At 52.3% G+C, this 17,136-nt stretch overlaps 7 protein-coding genes across 7 annotated transcripts; 2 read left to right on the top strand and 5 right to left on the bottom strand.

Moving 5' to 3' along the window:
* Positions 1-61: 61 nt before the first annotated feature.
* PMZ80_005587 (uncharacterized protein) lies at positions 62-1,944 on the top strand (the record flags this gene model as incomplete). The annotated part of the gene is made up of 2 exons (XM_064874006.1): positions 62-1,853; positions 1,913-1,944. 2 exons carry the CDS (start codon positions 62-64, stop codon positions 1,942-1,944), a joined length of 1,824 nt encoding a protein of 607 aa, XP_064729728.1.
* Positions 1,945-4,031: 2,087 nt separating this feature from the next.
* MRS2 (magnesium ion transporter) lies at positions 4,032-5,915 on the bottom strand (the record flags this gene model as incomplete). Its single annotated transcript, XM_064874005.1, has 1 exon — positions 4,032-5,915. The coding sequence occupies one exon, from the start codon at positions 5,913-5,915 to the stop codon at positions 4,032-4,034; it is 1,884 nt and encodes a 627-aa protein (XP_064729727.1).
* An 815-nt stretch (positions 5,916-6,730) lies between these two features.
* On the bottom strand, positions 6,731-7,240 carry PMZ80_005585 (uncharacterized protein; the record flags this gene model as incomplete). The annotated part of the gene is made up of 1 exon (XM_064874004.1): positions 6,731-7,240. One exon carries the CDS (start codon positions 7,238-7,240, stop codon positions 6,731-6,733), a length of 510 nt encoding a protein of 169 aa, XP_064729726.1.
* Positions 7,241-8,071: 831 nt separating this feature from the next.
* Positions 8,072-10,498, bottom strand: PMZ80_005584 (uncharacterized protein; the record flags this gene model as incomplete). Its single annotated transcript, XM_064874003.1, has 3 exons — positions 8,072-9,317; positions 9,364-10,165; positions 10,225-10,498. The coding sequence occupies 3 exons, from the start codon at positions 10,496-10,498 to the stop codon at positions 8,072-8,074; spliced, it is 2,322 nt and encodes a 773-aa protein (XP_064729725.1).
* A 768-nt stretch (positions 10,499-11,266) lies between these two features.
* Positions 11,267-13,266, top strand: PMZ80_005583 (uncharacterized protein; the record flags this gene model as incomplete). Its single annotated transcript, XM_064874002.1, has 2 exons — positions 11,267-11,420; positions 11,474-13,266. The coding sequence occupies 2 exons, from the start codon at positions 11,267-11,269 to the stop codon at positions 13,264-13,266; spliced, it is 1,947 nt and encodes a 648-aa protein (XP_064729724.1).
* An 87-nt stretch (positions 13,267-13,353) lies between these two features.
* PMZ80_005582 (uncharacterized protein) lies at positions 13,354-14,319 on the bottom strand (the record flags this gene model as incomplete). Its single annotated transcript, XM_064874001.1, has 1 exon — positions 13,354-14,319. The coding sequence occupies one exon, from the start codon at positions 14,317-14,319 to the stop codon at positions 13,354-13,356; it is 966 nt and encodes a 321-aa protein (XP_064729723.1).
* A 548-nt stretch (positions 14,320-14,867) lies between these two features.
* PMZ80_005581 (uncharacterized protein) lies at positions 14,868-16,304 on the bottom strand (the record flags this gene model as incomplete). The annotated part of the gene is made up of 1 exon (XM_064874000.1): positions 14,868-16,304. The coding sequence occupies one exon, from the start codon at positions 16,302-16,304 to the stop codon at positions 14,868-14,870; it is 1,437 nt and encodes a 478-aa protein (XP_064729722.1).
* Between the last annotated feature and the right edge of the window lie 832 nt (positions 16,305-17,136).

The raw sequence follows: 17,136 nt of genomic DNA, 5'->3' as shown, positions 1-17,136 counted from the left end.
ACGACATGCTGTTGCAGAACCATTGACCTGCCGCCCCTACTACTTCAAAGTCACCTTCACGATGCCATCAGTCCTCTCCGACCATGATAAAGAGAACGTCAAGCGGCTGGTACCCAAAGCCAGCAACAAGATCCAAGCAGTCGCTGTAGCCCGGCTCTATATCGCAAAGCCAGGACAGTCAAGATGGATATACACCGGCCTCCAGGGGGCAGCTGTACTCTCCAACGACCTTGTCGGCAACACCTTCTGGATCAAAATGGTCGACATTTCACCTGCTAACCGCGGTGTAATATGGGACCAGGAGATCTATGATACCTTCCAGTATAACCAGGATCGCACCTTCTTTCACTCGTTTGAGCTGGAGCAATGTATGGCCGCCCTGAGCTTCATGGATGAGAAGGAGGCCAAGCAGTTCAAGAAGAAGATGGACGAACGCGAGAAGAACGCGAGTAAAGCTACTCAGAGGACGCCTTTCGGTTCTGCAGCTGGAGGTGCTCAGGTCGCCCATATGAATGGAGGTGGAGGACATAAGAGCCATAGTAGACTAGGAGGTCTGTTTGGGAGGAACAGAAACAGTTCGAACCCGACTCCGCCGCAGCCTCAGATGAGTGCGCCGCAGCCCGTGTACAGCTCCATACCAACAGGAATCGGCGGTAGCAGACCACAGAGCAGTGGTCAAATTGATCTGACTGACCCTACGTGGCGTCCAATCTTGGATGAGCTGGTACAAATGGGCATCACTGAAGACCAAATTGCACAGAACGCTGATTTCATCCGCTCATATGTCCAGCAAAAACAAGCCGAAGAAATGGCAAGTGGAATTGCATCTGCTTTACCTCAACAGAACTCTGGCCGGGCTCCCCCACCTCCTCCACCCCCCGGTCCGCCAGCCGCCCAACGCTTGACTCCAGACAACACAGGCACCACAACATCAAGCAGGCGAGGTCCGCCTCCAGCTCCTCCGCCATCAAGAAAGGCAGCACCGGGCCGACCACCCTCACCACCCAGAGAGCCGTCGCCAGTACCTACCCCGTCACCGCCATCTACTCCGCAACCACGCGGCTTCAGAGTGCCTCCACCACTAGCAGACGCTGGCAAGTTTGCCAAAGACATTCCGACCCGCCCACGAGCCTCGTCAGGAGCTGCACTCGCTAATCCCGGTCCACCTCCTCCACCTCGTCCACCGAAAGAGGCAGACGACGAGATACCAGGTCAAGTGTTCCGAGCACCACCTCCATTCACTGGTCAACGACAATCCTCGGCACCTCAGCCACCACCTAGTCGAGGTCCTGTACCTCCTCCACCACCGAGCAGAGATACCACCGCGCCATCTCGTGGTGCTGTTCCGCCTCCGCCACCCAGCAGAACAAATGCTGCGCCTGTACCACCGCCACTACCGCCGACGAACAATCGCCCCATTCCTCCTCCACCTACAGCGAACAATCTCCCGCCTCCACCGCCACCAATGCCACCGACATCCGCTGGCCCTCCACCTCCACCTCCTATGCCACCCATGTCTTCAAGTGGTCCACCGCCTCCTCCTCCGATGCCACCTTCGGGCGCAGGCGGACCTCCGCCTCCACCATTACCTCCTGGCGCAGCAAATCCACCTCCTCTACCTAGTGTCGGAGGCGATAGAGGCGATCTCCTGGCTTCGATTCGAGGTTCAGGTGCTGGAGGCCTACGCAAAGTCAAGGATACCGAGAAGCGAGATAGAAGTGCTGCTGCCGTTCCTGGCGCTGAGAGTGCCGCTCCGCCTCCACCGGGTGGTGCACCTGCGCCTCCTGAAGCTGGTCTTGCGGGAGCTTTGCAGGCTGCGTTGCAGAAGAGGAAGCAGAAAGTTAGTGGCTCTGGTAAGTTATCTTTGAGCGAGGATGTGTGGTTTGGGAAACATGTGCTAACATTCATGCAGATGATGAGAAGGACGACGATGATGATTGGTAGTGGTCTGGCAAGGAAAGCGAGCTCTACGTGTACTATGCTGAGCGTTGGAGCGTCTCTCGAGATATCCAGGTACCATATATGGATCGTATCTACCAAATCGGCTTACATCCGCCATCCTACTCGTATCCTGTTTCTACTCTCCTCGTTCTCTGCTTGTATACCTTCTGTCGTGCCTGCATCCTGACGAACTCTACCCAGGAATGCCAAGTTGTGAACTGCTCTCATTGTGGCATCTTTCTGTTCATACGAGCCTCTTCATAGCGACTCAGCTACAATAGAGTCTCGTTGAGTGGCAGAAGTACACTAGCTACTACCAGAAGCTGTTCCATTTCACCATTCCTGTTTGGATCTGGCAATCAGGCGGTATGACTTTCTGGTTTAGCTCTAGTTTATGTCGTGAGCACATGTCTGTCGCTCACCTCCAATACTTTTCGCATGCCGCGCCGCTCCTATCCAATCACATTCATCCTGTCAGATAATGATCGCCCGCTAATCCCCTCCCCAGCCTCCTACCAATATTTCTGGGAACTCAAACTCACATGCCATCGCAATCTCCGCCCGCTCACATTGGCTGCATCACTCCACAAACTCCTCCAAACACCGTACCAGAACCTGCTCAAACTCAAAGTCCAACACATGCCTACCCTCCAAGTCCAACCTTGGCACAAACCTCGCCTACTTAAACTCCTCCTCCCTCCAAATCCTCTCAGACTCTTCTCTCTTCCTTCCTTCAACCACAGACGAGATGCTTAGTAGACACGCCTTGCATGTCGAAGCGAGCCGGCCTGGCAAACCACTTGAGAGTCTCCCTGGACTGGCGTCTGTATCGCACCCTCGGTTTCTCTTCGTCTCGTTCGCCATCCATTGCACTTCATTTGTTGCATAAAATGCAACGGAGATCCTGACCGACTCCAAAATCACTTTTTTGTTGTTGATGACGCTCCCGCTGTGCTTGCACATGGAGGGTTGTCGCTCTGTTGATGGCCTTACACTGCCGCCTTTTGATGGATGCACTGTTTTACTTTTCATCATTGTTGCCGCCTTGAGCGGGACTTTGAGGAAGAGGATGGGTGTTCTGTTTGGGTTGTGCTTGCTTGCTTTTGGTACGTTTGTTCTGCTTGCTACTCGTAGTACCCGAGCCCGGAGAGCTATTCATCGTCAAGGGCTCCGTGCCGTGGCTCGATCGAAGGCGTCGACCCCAGCAACATCTGCCATGATCTTTCGACCTAGATAGACAGGGGGTACGCAAACTCGGATCACCCACATATATCTTGCTCGCTCCCGCATAGTCTAGCCATCCCATCAACCCTTCTCAGTCCCTGCCATGCACCCGCCTTCCTATTCTCGAATAAGCGGTACCTGCCCCAAGCCAAACTTGAGCTATACCTTGTCGCGCCTGCCTCACGCTCATAGTACCTTTCCCGATTCTAATTCATCACATCATATCGGCCCCTTCCTCACAAACCCGCACTTCGACAGCTCGACTCAGTGACACCTACCTAGTCCGGATAATTACCCAACCTTGATCGCAACGTCCTCACCAACGTCGCGCAACTCAGCGCTGCTCTTGCCATCCAGACCTCGAGGAACCCGTCGATCGTTCTCTCCTCACCAAGGAATCCGTCACTAAAACTCCCTCACTCAGCTGTTCAACCCCGAATCGCTCCTTTCCCAGAGTATACTGTGAGCTCCAGGTCACTTCTTTCTCCTACTGTAAGTTGTGAGTTACTGTAAGCTTCCAGGTCATCCTTCACCACCCGAGCTGCTTGCTGTGCTGTGCTGTGCTGGCTGTCTATATAGGATGCACAGCATGCCTCGCCTTGCTCCTCCTATGTTATCCCATGTTACCCGAATGTTCTGTAGCTCACGCTCTGAAACGGTGTCAATCACAAATGGCGCTGAACCACCAACATAGAGCATTAAAATAATATTTCTGTTCTACACTTCTAGTATCATAACCTTGCCAGTATACCAGAACTCCTTGCTGACTATCTTCTCATATGCCGTTTACCTCAACGCTTGAACGCTCGCAGAATGCCACCTGATCGGTCATGTCTTGTATTATGAGTTGAGTTGAGTATTGTGATTCATTCTTTCTTCGGTTTCAGCCCGATGGCTGTGTCGTCCTTGACCCTGACTGTGCTAGGTTTCTCTCTTAGGCTTGAGCTGGAACCTGAATCATCAGCGTCGGAATTCGTGTCTTCAACCTCTGATGTAGCCTTTGTATTCAGCTTGTGCAATCCCAACCCTTCCATACCAGGCCATAGGACAGGTCCAGTCCCAGCACCTGCCAGCAGACGTCCAGCAGCCGTACCGTATCGACTTTCGAGCTTTCTCTTGCGCTCCTCGCCCATAGCCAACGCCTCCAGTGCCTCAGTCCGCCAGTTGCGCGGGCCGCCACCCATGGCTTCTAATCTCGCCGTTGCACTTCGACCAGCTGAAGCAGCACTAAACGACTCCATACCACTTTCACCCCACATACGCACCTTCTGGACCTTGCGCAACTTCTTCAGTCCATAGACACACAACCACGCACTGAATATCGCACTCGAACCAGTAACGGCTGCGAATCCCCAGTTCGTCTCCTCGATGAAGTTCTCCAGATTCATGCCGTAGAAGCCCGCGATCAGTGTGCCGCCCGCAAGACCCAATGTAGCAATCGACACCTTGATCTCAAACAGCATAAGCTGATTCCGATTCGCGTCCAATATCGCCTTGACCACCTCTTCCGTATTCCTGATATTACTGATCAAGTTCCCGCTTATCTCGACAACTTCATCACATATCTTGTGGTATGACTCGAGCAACATCTCAATCTCAGTGTGTTCATTCTCGTCTCTTGGTTTGCCCGTCTTCTTCCGCTCGGTGAGGTACATGCTCGCGAGGTCATCATCTGCCTCGAGTAACTCCTCCATCGCATCCCGAACGAGTCGAGCCTTCTGCTCGAATGTGCCGAGTTTCTTGCTGTGTATCAGGAGATGCCGTAACTTCTCGCGGTCGATGTCTTCTTCTAGTGCGCGGAGGATATGCGTGACTGGTTCTCGGACCAGTGCGAACTCTGCTTCGAGGCCGCTTGTGACGGAGATGAGGACTGCTTCGAGAGCACGGAACTCGTAGGGGAGGTGGTTGTGCTTGTCAGGGTTTGAGGGGTCGGCGTTGGTAGATGCTTTTTGGCGGAGTTTGCCTTCGAGATCGTACATGAAGAGGGATTGGGTGTAGCTGTCTGTGCTGCCGTAGGCGTCGAAGACTAGGACTCGATCGGATTGAATTAGGACTCGCAGGTGTAGGAGGTTTATGAGGATGGCGGTCGGTCTGACGAGGATATGGGGTAGAACACTGCTGTCTATCTTCCGTAGATCTCGTGGTAACAGGCCGTACTTTGCTATCAGTTCTGACTTCTTAAATTCGCCGGAGACGAGGGTTACGCGACCGTTGCTGTCGAATTCTGTGCAGCGCAGCTTGAGTTCTGTGCCTGCTGGGTTGCGTGATAGGGCTCGTGATAGGTTGAAGAGTTGTGCTGATGTTTCTTCGTAGGATCCGTTGCCCGAGAAGGATAAGTCGGGCAGGGGTTTGGCATTTTCCTTGTACTCCTTCTTCTCTTCTCGTATCCGCCGGCGGTGGAAGATACGTTGCCAGAGGGAGGGACGCTCGTAGCGAGTAGGAGAGGTGTCGCTGGAGGAGTATCTACTCGAGTAGACATGGCTGTGAGATGGATGGGCTTTCGGAGCAGGAAGGGCTTTGCACTTCTCCCGATTGCGCGTGAAGATATCATCTATGTAGGAGCGAGGGCTGCCGTAGCACTGTCGGGGGGACGAGGAGATATAACGTCGTGAGCTGTGTCTGATAGTATCGCGACATTCTTGGGAGGCGGCTCTCGCGGGATGATGATGGTGGCAGGATGTCTGTGATTGCGATCGGAGGAATCGTAGAAGTGTCTTTGATGGCGCCGGTGTACCCGAGAATGCGCTCATAGCTTGGTGACTCGCCCAGTCGCCGAACAATATCTGATGGCACAAATCACTCGCGGTGCTGCATGGATGTGACGACGGAGGAAAAGTTGTCCAAGGGACATCCGGTACGGCAAGACACTACACCTACTATGCATCACGTCTGCCAAGACTTCTTCACGCTCCGTCTAGAATATCAACGTGGGCGCATGTCCGCACGATAACAGGAACTGGCATACCCCCCTGATGCGGGATCGAAGTCTTGTTGGCGTCTCGCAAACTCGCGAACCGGTCTCAGTATATCAATGGGTGTATCTCTGCTAATGGCTCTTTACAATGTACTGGCGTGCCCCCGGAGTTGACGCGAGCGGCCAGCTCAATATTCCGCGGGGGAGTCAGAGAGGGGCCGTCGTCAGAACTCTTGTAGGTTACAATATATGGAGCTTCGGTCCCTATTGGCGCGCATCACTATTAGCTCGACAGCTGTATCCACTCGACACCTGTGCTGCGTATGCTCGTCGCTTATGGTCACCGGCGAGCAGGGGCAGTCTCGTCTCGAAGAAAAGATCTACTCCGGTGGTTTGAGCTGATCCAGGTCTCTACGGTCTCGCTACGCGGGATTTCATGACTCTGGCGACGATAGCAATGTCTGACAGCTTGCATGCAGATCCTGTTAAGCTGACAGACATTCAGCTCGCTTCATGGCCTCGAACCCATTGTATCACATGTCGAGGCCGTCCTACAGAGTTGGGGACGTTCCCTCCCTCGCCATACCCTTGACTTTCTGCTTTGTCAGTGATGAGACACCAGGCAATACCCGTGTATGCCATATCAGCATCTCAATACGGCTTCCTCTTCCGTCGATTCGATCTGAAACTCCAGCCATAGAGGGCGAATAGTATGGTTTTGGATACAACCCATCTCTTACCCACAACACTGAATCCATTGTAATCCGACTCAACAGCTACCTCAATATACCCTGCCGGGAAATTGAGCGCAAAGTTCGCGTCTGATCCTGTCTCTGACAATTCATGGTAGGCTCTGTCTGCCTCCACGGGCCCGACCCGGACAGCCGTATGGCATTGGATCCACCTCATCAAAGCTGAGTCCGAGAAATGCAACGCAGACTTTGCGTAGAGCTCTAGCGCTTGATTCAAACGCACCGTATGATCACTATCTCGATCGTTGAACTCAACACTGTTACTAAACACCAATCGCATAGCGTTCGCGAGACGGCTGTCTCGATACTGCAGGCTATACCAAACGAAGAACTCCACCGTCTGGTATTTGCTCTGAGCAATAGCATAAGCCAGTAGAGCACACATCATGTCTTCTTGAATCTCCGACATGTATCGCGGCCAAAGAAGCGCAAGCGTCTCCAGGCCACATGAGCTACCCCTTAATGTCAGTTTTAGCAGAGGCTCTCGTTCCAACAATTCGCTATGCACAATCCAGTTATGCTTCAAAAGATATATGAGTATGTCATCGGGCACTCCACTCAGCCAACGCTCAAACCATATAGGCACACCATGGGGCGCTGTAGGCCACATAGGTGCATACTTAAATTCTTCCCGTCTAGGCGAAGCTAGAAGTGCTGTTTCATTGCGCCCATCTTCGGACGAGCTGCAGAACATAACGCAAACAGCTATTGACCTTACGGACGGATCTGCATTCCGCGGACCACAATCCACCTGTCGCTCGATCTGTGAAGCTTACAGATATTGCGATTAGTCTTTTGAGCCAAGGCTCGCGAGGGCAGCTTCTGGAATTTGACCCAGCTCGGTAATGCCGAATCAGACAATCAATGAACGGGCGTGCCATGTCAATACCGCCTTTGAAACGTTCGATGATATCTAGGACGGTACAGTGGTCCTCTCGCGCTGTCAAGTCAGCGCCTAGCACAAGGAAGTTTCTCATCAATTCGAGATCGCCGAGCTCCAACGCATAAGCAGACTACTGCGTTTCTTCCTCATGATAGGAATATGCTTAGGTGGTAGCCTCACTAACCATTCGGAGTCATCCCCGTAGACGGGTGAGATATTGATGATACTGGAATCGACGTGGCCAACCTCGATAAGTGATTTGCATATTTCCAAATTCTCTGCTCGACAGGCTTCCATGAAGGCTATATTAAGTGGCACAGCCCAGGCTTCGCGATGAACTGGGCATGAGTTGAGGAATCATGACAACGTAGCCGCGTCGCCGTTGACAACGCATAAACGTAGTAGACTTTCAGAAACGGGGCGTTTGTCGGTTGTCTCTAGGGTCCACAATCCACCGTCCTCAACTGATCGCGGTTCTGGTAATAGCAGCGTGAAGACCTTGTCATGGTGGCCGGATGCTGCCACAGCGGCGGGACTATGTCCGCTCCCATCAGCTAAATCCTTTCGACAGACTTCGAGCAAGATTGTGACAACGCCTTCATGCCCTAAAGCTGCGGCTATGTGCAAGAAGCTCGAGTCTGTGCCAGGGCACACGCCTTCGAACACAGAGCGGACGAGGCTGATTCGACGCTTGCGAATATGGTTGACCACAAGTCTGAGCAGAGGGATATGCTCGTGCATGATTGCAAATTCCACAATTCGTTGGTAACGGACAGTTACTGTGCTCGAGTCCGTCGCCCAAGGCTGCACGTCAGGGTTGTGTCCGAGGCATAAATCTACGAAGAGTGAGTACATGGGGGCGTCTGGGCAGATGTTGCGATTGTGTGCTAGCCAAAATCTGCAGAGGTATTCATGCATGGCGAAGTCCTTGCCCATTAGACCTTGTCGCTGAGTAGCGACAGGCATAGAAATCTGCACTGCTGTGCTTGATGAATTTGGTCCCACACCTCGCCACCGTGAGGGCATATTGCTGCCCAAGACTGTCTTTGCGATGGGTCTGACCACATCTGTGCTGATCTTCTGTGTTCGATGGATGACAATTTGTTTCCGTTCCTGAACAATGTTCGCATATGCGAGACATAGCTCACCACACCACAAATCATCGTTTTGAGCTGACAGCTGGTAATGCTTCAGATCAGCTGGAACTTTTCCAGGCTCCCGTAAGAAGTCTCGGACGGTTGGGTGAGGAAACGCCACGGTACCAGTCAACTCGTCCAGTACTATCAAGTTTGCGCAATAATCTGTCACTGGTGAGCCAAGCACCATCGTTTTATGCAGGGGCAGGTTTTCCGTCGTCATGCTGACGGCCTCCCGGGCTTGCATGTCCGTCAACGGTTGCTTGGCGGAAGACACCCATTTGAAGACCCTCGGCGCAATGTCACGACTGCGCTGGATATTGGTAGTGTGGATCCTTCTCAAACAGCGGATGTAGATGTCGTCTATGCCGTCGGGAAGCGAGCTGAGTTGAGCCTTTATGTCGTCATCGCATGTCGTCAAATTGGGATCCCAGATGCTCAGTATCTGCAGCCGTACCCATAGGAACCTGGATTGGTTAATACACATACAACGCATGGGGACCAAAGGCGTACATTTTCGCGCAATTTGCCTTGAGCATATCCTTGATCTCCTGTAGAAGTCGCTCGTCCTGAGTGATGCATCTGTCGAGCTGCTTCGCAGCCACTTCGTGGTCAACATACTTGTATATGTCATGTCGCAGATGGGAAATGCTGATCCTGAGGGTGGCTGAATGAGGTATGGAATCGATACGTAACCCTCGACCAAGTGTCTCTCTGCAAAATATGATCATCCTCACGTGTGAGGCTGAATCTGGCGCATTCGCAAGAAGGCCCCGTACTACTTGCAAGTAAAAAACGATTTCGTCTTCTTGCAAGCAGTCGATACCGCCAGCAACGAAGACACAGCTACCGAGCTCCGCAATCAGTAATTTAAGGAGATCAGTTAGTGTTCCCAGATCCGGGATTGCTTTCGCATGCGGGAATGCCTTCGTCAATGCATGTGCAGCAACGGGAGGTAGTCCTTTATCAAGCTCTCGAAGGCGCGCTACCACTTGCTTTATTTGAGCCCTCACAACATCACAAGCTGTGATGGCGTGGTTCGAAGACGGGTCGGCGAAGAAAGTGACAAGGGCTTGCTCGTTTCGGGAAGCGTCTAAACTGGCAATGACAGCACCTGCGGTTATGGACTTTCCACACCCAACGGAGCCGACGCATAGCAGAACCGGCGGCCCTTCACGCGAGAGCCAGTCACGATATTCGGGTGCCTTGTCGATCCATTGGCAAGTGCCAGCAACGCGGGGCTGGCTGCGAAGCCATAGCGCATGTCGACTGTCGTAGTCTGAAATCGTGTCAAGGTCCAGCTGCGGCTTTGTATCTGCAACGATCAGTCGCCTGTTCTGAGAAACATGCGTACAGAGCCGGTTCTTCTCATACCGAGAGCCTGTGAAGTTTTCTGCGCATCTGCGCTCTGGAAATAGTTGTAATTGTGTACGACATCGCCCAGAACAGCGCTGGCATGTTCTGATATCGTTGCCGGTCCGTATCTTCTAGTACCCTCAACCATCGGGGCGGCACTCTTATCTCGTTCCGAGGGGGCGCCGGAAGATGGGAAAGTTGCCTTCGGATGCCTAGATGATATTGACTCGGGCTGTCGCGGGTATGGGTTATTCAGCCTTTCACGCGAAGAACTTGGTGCATCAGTGGACATGTTCACGAAGCTGCTTTCGGAGCAAATCACTTTTCATGGTCCGGAGCATGTTCACTGTCGCCGATTCTCGATGTACCCTTCGGGGACGGCGGCAAGATAACCAGTAATCATTGTGGGAAGGCATGATACAGAGCAGGCTGAGCAAGCAACAAAGTAGCCAGGCGCAGCCACATCAATATGCAGGTCGTAGATGGTGTTAGAGTAAGCACCAATCCAGGCACAAGATCAAGCGAGGTGCAGCAGCTAGAAGGCAAGTCACGTGGCTCGAGGGGAAGTCCTCGCGAGCGCTGGGTACTTGTTTCTAGGTACAGGCGCTTATCGAAAGAACCTGAACCCTACACGCAATACAGATATCATGACCTGTCTCTTCTAGTAGAGACGGAGACCCGGATCAGGTATGCCATGCGCCACTTATTCATTCACTCAGGGCAGCTAGCACGTCGAGCACGGTTCGCTATGCACAATTCACTGTAATGTACGTTTCGCGAGGGTAAAAACCGTGTGTATAGCACTCAGTCTAGGAGTGACCGCAATCAACACAAGGTTCAACATGTCGCTTCAACTTGCGATCTTGATCGCAGGTGTTGGGTGAGGACCGACCACTGATCGTCCGGATGGTCTTTTTGTGAAGCTGCATGAGATCAACAGGGCTCAGTCCAGCCTGAGAGGCTCATCCAAAAACAGACATTAGGCTGATGCTGTTACTACTTTCTCCCTAGATCCCGTCCATATTCCAAAGTCAACTTTCTGTGTTGAAAATATGCGAGAATGACTGCTGAGCACGTCTATGTTGATCTGGTCCCTGACTACTGCCGAGTCTTCGAGTTGCTGCCCGGCAAGTTCACTGACGACATACATATCATCCTTCGAACGCAGAAGCTCAAAGAGGGCGAAACACAGACCTACTTTACGAAGCTCTATCGTACGTTTGGGGGAGTGAGAAGGACGCCCAGCAAATTTGGGTACGGCCGCAAGACGGCCACGAAACCGGCAAGGCCAATACATCGTCGTATATCAATGTCACCCGGAACTTGAATGAGGCATTGCGTTATATACGACGACCTGATACCCACCGGTTGCTCTGGGTGGACGCTATCTGCATCAACCAGAGAAATATAGCCGAGCGCGGTGAGCAAGTGCAGCAGATGCGACTGATTTATCGCAAAGCTGAACATGTAATAATATGGCTCGGCCCTGCAGCAGATGACAGCGACTGGGCGATGGAAACTCTTGAGTATTGGTCAGAGCTCGCCGAGTATGATGAACGCAGTGGCAAGGTTACAGTAAAAAAGCAGTATGCAAGCGAGCATGCATGGATCGCGCAAGCAAGGCACTATCTTCCGCATGATTCCTTAGAGTTCGAGTCTTGCAGAGCACTAATAGAGCGAACCTGGTTCGAAAGGTTGTGGATCAGGCAAGAAATCTATCTGTCGTCCCATAAGGCTACTGCTGTCTGTGGCACCTGGTCACTTCCCTGGAACGACTTCAAGGTTGGCTTGATGGTTTATGTCAGACGAGAGATCGATTACAGTACCCCAAATCAAGAACGCGTCCTTCAACGACGTCAGCTGGTGTTTCGTTTGCTCACTGGCCCGCTATTACCGTTCCACAGCTTGCTCCATATGACCTCGGAATCCATCTGTGGCGATCCTCGTGACAAGATCTTCGCTATCTTGGGCATTCTGGACAATGAAGAGGCTTGGTTGGCTAACGAGATGAAGCCTGACTATGCGATAAGTGTTGTTGAGCTCTACAAAAGGGTCGTGAAAGCTTCCATACAATTAGAGGAGCGGCTAACCATACTGAAGTATTGCCATGTCGCTGCGAACGAAGCATGGCAACCAACTGGGGCTCCTAACTGGGCTGGTCCAAGAGATCAATGCGCGGTCTTCGACTTACAGTATGCAGACTTGACAATGCTTGCACAATTACCGAAGATTTCAGGCGATCTCCTAGCGGTCAAAGGTCTACAAGCTGCTACGGTCGCCGATGTCGAGCCAATACAACTATCACAATCCACAGATTTTGATGGTCAAGTAATGGAGCTCAAAAGGTTGTATGCACGATTCTCTGGGGACCTCTCGGTCGATAATTCCAATTGGTTCGAATCTATATCCCATGCGGTCAGCCAGAGTAAGTTCACCGAGCACGAGATTCTTCCCTTTTCTCGGAATAGGCTTGCATCTGTTGCTGTCCTTGAGGAGACGCTTCGCAGTATCGTCAATTCCCGACAGGGAACATCCACCGGCTTCTCAGAAGAAAATGGAAGCCTTAAGCCAGAATTCTTCATGTTCAACGCCCACATTCGAGAGACCTGCCTAGGCCGATGCTTCGCGAGAACGGACAGCGGTCATCTTATGCTTGTACCAGACCAAACTCGAAGCAATGATGTACTCGCGATTCTGTTTGGTCTGTCTTTGGTGATAGTTTTACGTCCGAAGGCCGATCACAAACATAGGGTAGTAGGCGTTTGCTTCGCGCATGGGCTTAACTGGGGCGAAGCGTTAGCTGGTCCCTTTCCGCCGCAGTGGCGAACGATGAAGCGTTATAGGACAGATGGCTGGTTTGACATGGGTTTTCGCAACCTCAAAACTGAAGAGGTCACTACGCTAGATCCGCGCATCGACTGGGAGGAACTGAGGGTCGAGGAATCCGATTCTAGGCGTGACGCAGTATTGTCCGAACACGGGCAAGGACCCTACCGGCGGCCGGACGAGGCTTATCTCCAATCCCGTGGCGTAAATGTAGAGACTTTCCAATTAGTGTAGTTTTGCAAATCCAGACATAATCAGATCTCGTGCCATACCAAGAAAGACGCCACCTCAAACGCTAAACCAACACACCTGCTTCCAATCCTACAACTTCGCCTTCCCCTCCCTCCCCAACCTCTCCAACAAACCCTTCTCCTCCACCTCCCTCTTCCTCCTCTCATCATACCTCCCCTTCCACATCCCCTCCTCCCCCTCCACCCCATCCAACGCCCTCAACACCTCCGAATACATCTCCTCCTTCAACCCCCCATACACCGTCCCCCTCCCCCTAACCCCTACAACCATCCCACCCCTTCCATACCCCCCCTCCACATCCGTCATGATCCCCACCGCCTCCTCCACCCCACCCAACCCATCCACAATCCCCATCTCCAACGCCTGCAGACTCGTAACCCTCCTCGCCTCAAGCACTAAACTCCGAAACGTCGCGTTGCTAACCTTAACCTTGAAGACCTCCGCCATCGGCGGCGCAAGCTCAGCGTCAAACTCAAGTTCATTTAGACAGAGCCAGCCACGATGCGGATTCATAATGCGGTAGTCGTGGAACATGGCTGTCATTAGGCCGCCCGCGAATGCGTGCCCGTTGATTACGGCGCAGGTAGGCATGGGGTACGTAAGCAACTTCCGCCACAGCGGGTACAGGTACTTCGATTTCGTCTCCGCGTTAAAGGTAGCGAGATCGAGGCCGTTACTGTAGAATTTCGGGATAGAGCTTGTGGTCAGGAGGATGCCGTAGGGGTAGCCGCTGTGTTGCAGTTTGAGGAGGGCGTGTAGGTAGGCTTGGAGGAAGGGCGGTGTTAGCCTGTTGTCGGGGGGTGAGTGGTGGGTGAGGAGGTAGATTGGGGGTGTTGGTTGGGGGTCGCCGTGTTTTGGTCGGGGTTTGCCGGTGGCGGGGTGGGAGGATATGGAGGAGCTGGCTGTGGGGTCGTCGTCGTTTGATGGGAGGGTGATTTTTGATAGGGTGATTTTACCGCCTGGGGAGGGGGCGGCGGGTGATTTGTAAGGTGGGATGGAGAGGGTGAAGAGGATTTCTTGTCGTTGAGAGGACATTGTTGGTGGTTGCTGGTTTGATGAAGGTCAAGTGAGTGGCAATGGCAGTGATGTAGCTGAGATGAAAGGATAGTGTCGCGGCGGTCTAGGGCGTTCTCGCAAGGAGACTGTTGGGCTGGGTCTTCTAACGTGGTATCACGTTTCTTGGTTTCGATTGTTATCCCGTAGGACTATCAGCTTGAGGTTGTGCGGCACGCTCGCAACGAACAAGAGATCGCCGAGATTGATAAGAGCTCTACAGTTGTATCGCTACACAGATGTGAGAGTAAAGTCCTCTGGATGATACTAGTACAGCTGAAGGATCACAGTTCGCGATAGCTAATGATGATAAGCTAGGAAAACGCGAATACGACCAAGCTGAAGTGCCTCGGCTTCGTTTTCCGGAGCATGTGATTGGCCCAATCCGGACATGCTTATCTAATCGGTTTGCTACGGTTTTAGGGCCAATCAGGCTGTGGTGAGCAGTACCACGAACACAAAGCTTGTGTTACAAGCTGGTCTCTCGAAGAAAGAAAGAAACAATATGAACCTTGCGCTCATGACCTACCTCACTCCCGCAGCCTCCGCGCAAGCATTGTACTCATCATCGCAGTCTCTGCGTATGTAGGCCGCCACCACGTCTCCCAATCAACCACATCACCCTTACCACAAAGGTCTTCGAACACCTTCCTAAGCTTCCTCGCCTTAAATACCTCGCGGCACTTGGCAGCCATGACCCTGGCCCGCGGAAGTACCTCGAACGAGTTTATGTCCCATTGCTGGATGATCGTAGTGCTACTACACCACATGCGGCGGTCCATATCGGCATCTGTGAACCGCAGGAAGTTCAGAATTGGTCCACGAGCCTCCCACCTCATTCTTCGTACTACCTTGGAAAAGACGTGTACTTGCAACTGATATGCTCTGTTGCTTGGCTGCAACGCCCTTGCGTAAATGAAGTGATGCGCCGCACGAGTGATGAGAGTCTCAACAGATTCCGTCGTCCGAGGATAGATAATTTGCACAGGATGATGGGTGGGCAGATCCAGCCGCATAGCCTGCCAAACACACCGCATAGCGATGAGATGGTGGTATTCGGCGATCTCGCGATGTGACAGACCAAAGACAAGCCACGCATGGGTGTCCTCTATGACATTACCGTACTCTCTGTAGACAGGTGCAATGTAGCGTATGCAATTCGGATCGTACTGTGGCTGAAGCGCTCGGAATGCACGCCAAGCCAGCTGTGAGATTTCGTGAAGCGTGCGCATCATCCCGAAGTACACTTCGGCTTCACGATTGCTCTGCCAATCGTCCCGTGCAAGTCTCTGCCGCACTCCAGATCTGCCCCAAGGCGACATAAGCAACGCGACAACAGCGTGATGCACGAACACATAGCCTTGCATCAGAACGAAAACCGCTGCTTCCTTGATGCGGTTTGAATGGGCCAAGGTAGCAGCGTGCTTCAGGACAAACTTTGCTTCCCCATAGCAACGCTCGTTCATGTTACTTGGTATGCGCTTCGTGATAGAAGTCGCTGCACGAAGTCGCTTGACCCCGTTCACATATTTCTCATGCTCCTGCTCCATGTATCGAATTCGCTCCAGGACCGGATTTACTTCGGTGTCTAGACGAGCTCGATGTTCTTTCGGGTACCAAGCTGATCTAATCCAGACGCTTTCCGTGTGCTCTCGTGAGCCTCTTGCAAGTATGAGCAACAAGTCGTATTGGTATGGGAAGATACAGATAGGCGGTGGAAAAGTCTGCCGAGTCGTAGAGAAAATGAGGCGCAGCGTAGGTTTGTGATCGGACAGTAGTCGCGTGAAGATCTCCGGAATACCACAAGCCACTAATCTTGCTGTATCATGGCCAAGACCCGAGGCATCGACTTCTAGCCATAGACAGGAAGCTGCTGTAAAAGCAAGCGCGATATTTCTGATGCGGCCGTTGAGATGTAGCACCGACCGTGGAAACAAGTCTCGGACGAGCTGGCGGAGACCGCCCATATAAGTAGGGTCATCCGGAATGTCAACGACGTGGGAGACAATCTTTACCAAGATCTCATCTGGGAGAGTTGACAATGAGATTCCTGTTCTATTGGTAGCGGGAGCTGTTGTTCTGGTGCTCAACAGCCGTCTCGATCGCCGGACAGGAATGATGCAAGGACCATCCGATATGTTTAGATAACCGACATCTACGTACGTTGATCCGTAGTATCTTTCGTCCTGGCGATACCTCTGGTAATAACAACTGTAGGGACAGAATTCCAACTGATCAGCTAGCACTCTCGCTGTCCAATATTGGCATTGGTCACAAGGTAGCAACATTCCCATGGTAATTCAAAGGCGTCCTGGTCTCAAGGTAGTAGCATCTCCATGATGTTTCGAAGGCATCGTAGCCTTGGTTCATAGCGGACACTCCGCATCTCAAGGATACATCGAACGGTTTTATTGTTATTCGTTTGACATTCTGGTACCAGGCTACCGCAGCCAGAAATGGCGGTACCAGAATCCTGCCGACTTACCTCTGTGCAGGCGCATCGACTCGACCATAATGATATTACCTCTCGTCTTACCTGTAAACGTGCTAGATGTAAGGCAGACGACAAAAGGCACATTGCTATCTCTGGGTTTCTCCTCGTCTTGAGTGAGTTTACTGTTGCGATGCCACGTACCAGGTCATGGAATTTAGTACCACATTCTGACGAGCTTACATGAATCTCTGTCATGTTGTATCGATATAGAGATCATAATCGACTGATTGATTGCACTGCGCGCAGACTGCACGGACCGTGAATGAGAACATGTGTTAACGAGAGAGACACCTGATGAGGAAGAA

The sequence above is a fragment of the Knufia obscura genome (genome assembly GCF_036327395.1).
Source record: "Knufia obscura strain CCFEE 5817 isolate CBS 148926 chromosome Unknown scaffold_6, whole genome shotgun sequence".
Lineage (NCBI taxonomy): Eukaryota > Fungi > Ascomycota > Eurotiomycetes > Chaetothyriales > Trichomeriaceae > Knufia > Knufia obscura.
This window is presented reverse-complemented; position numbering and strand designations above follow the sequence as displayed.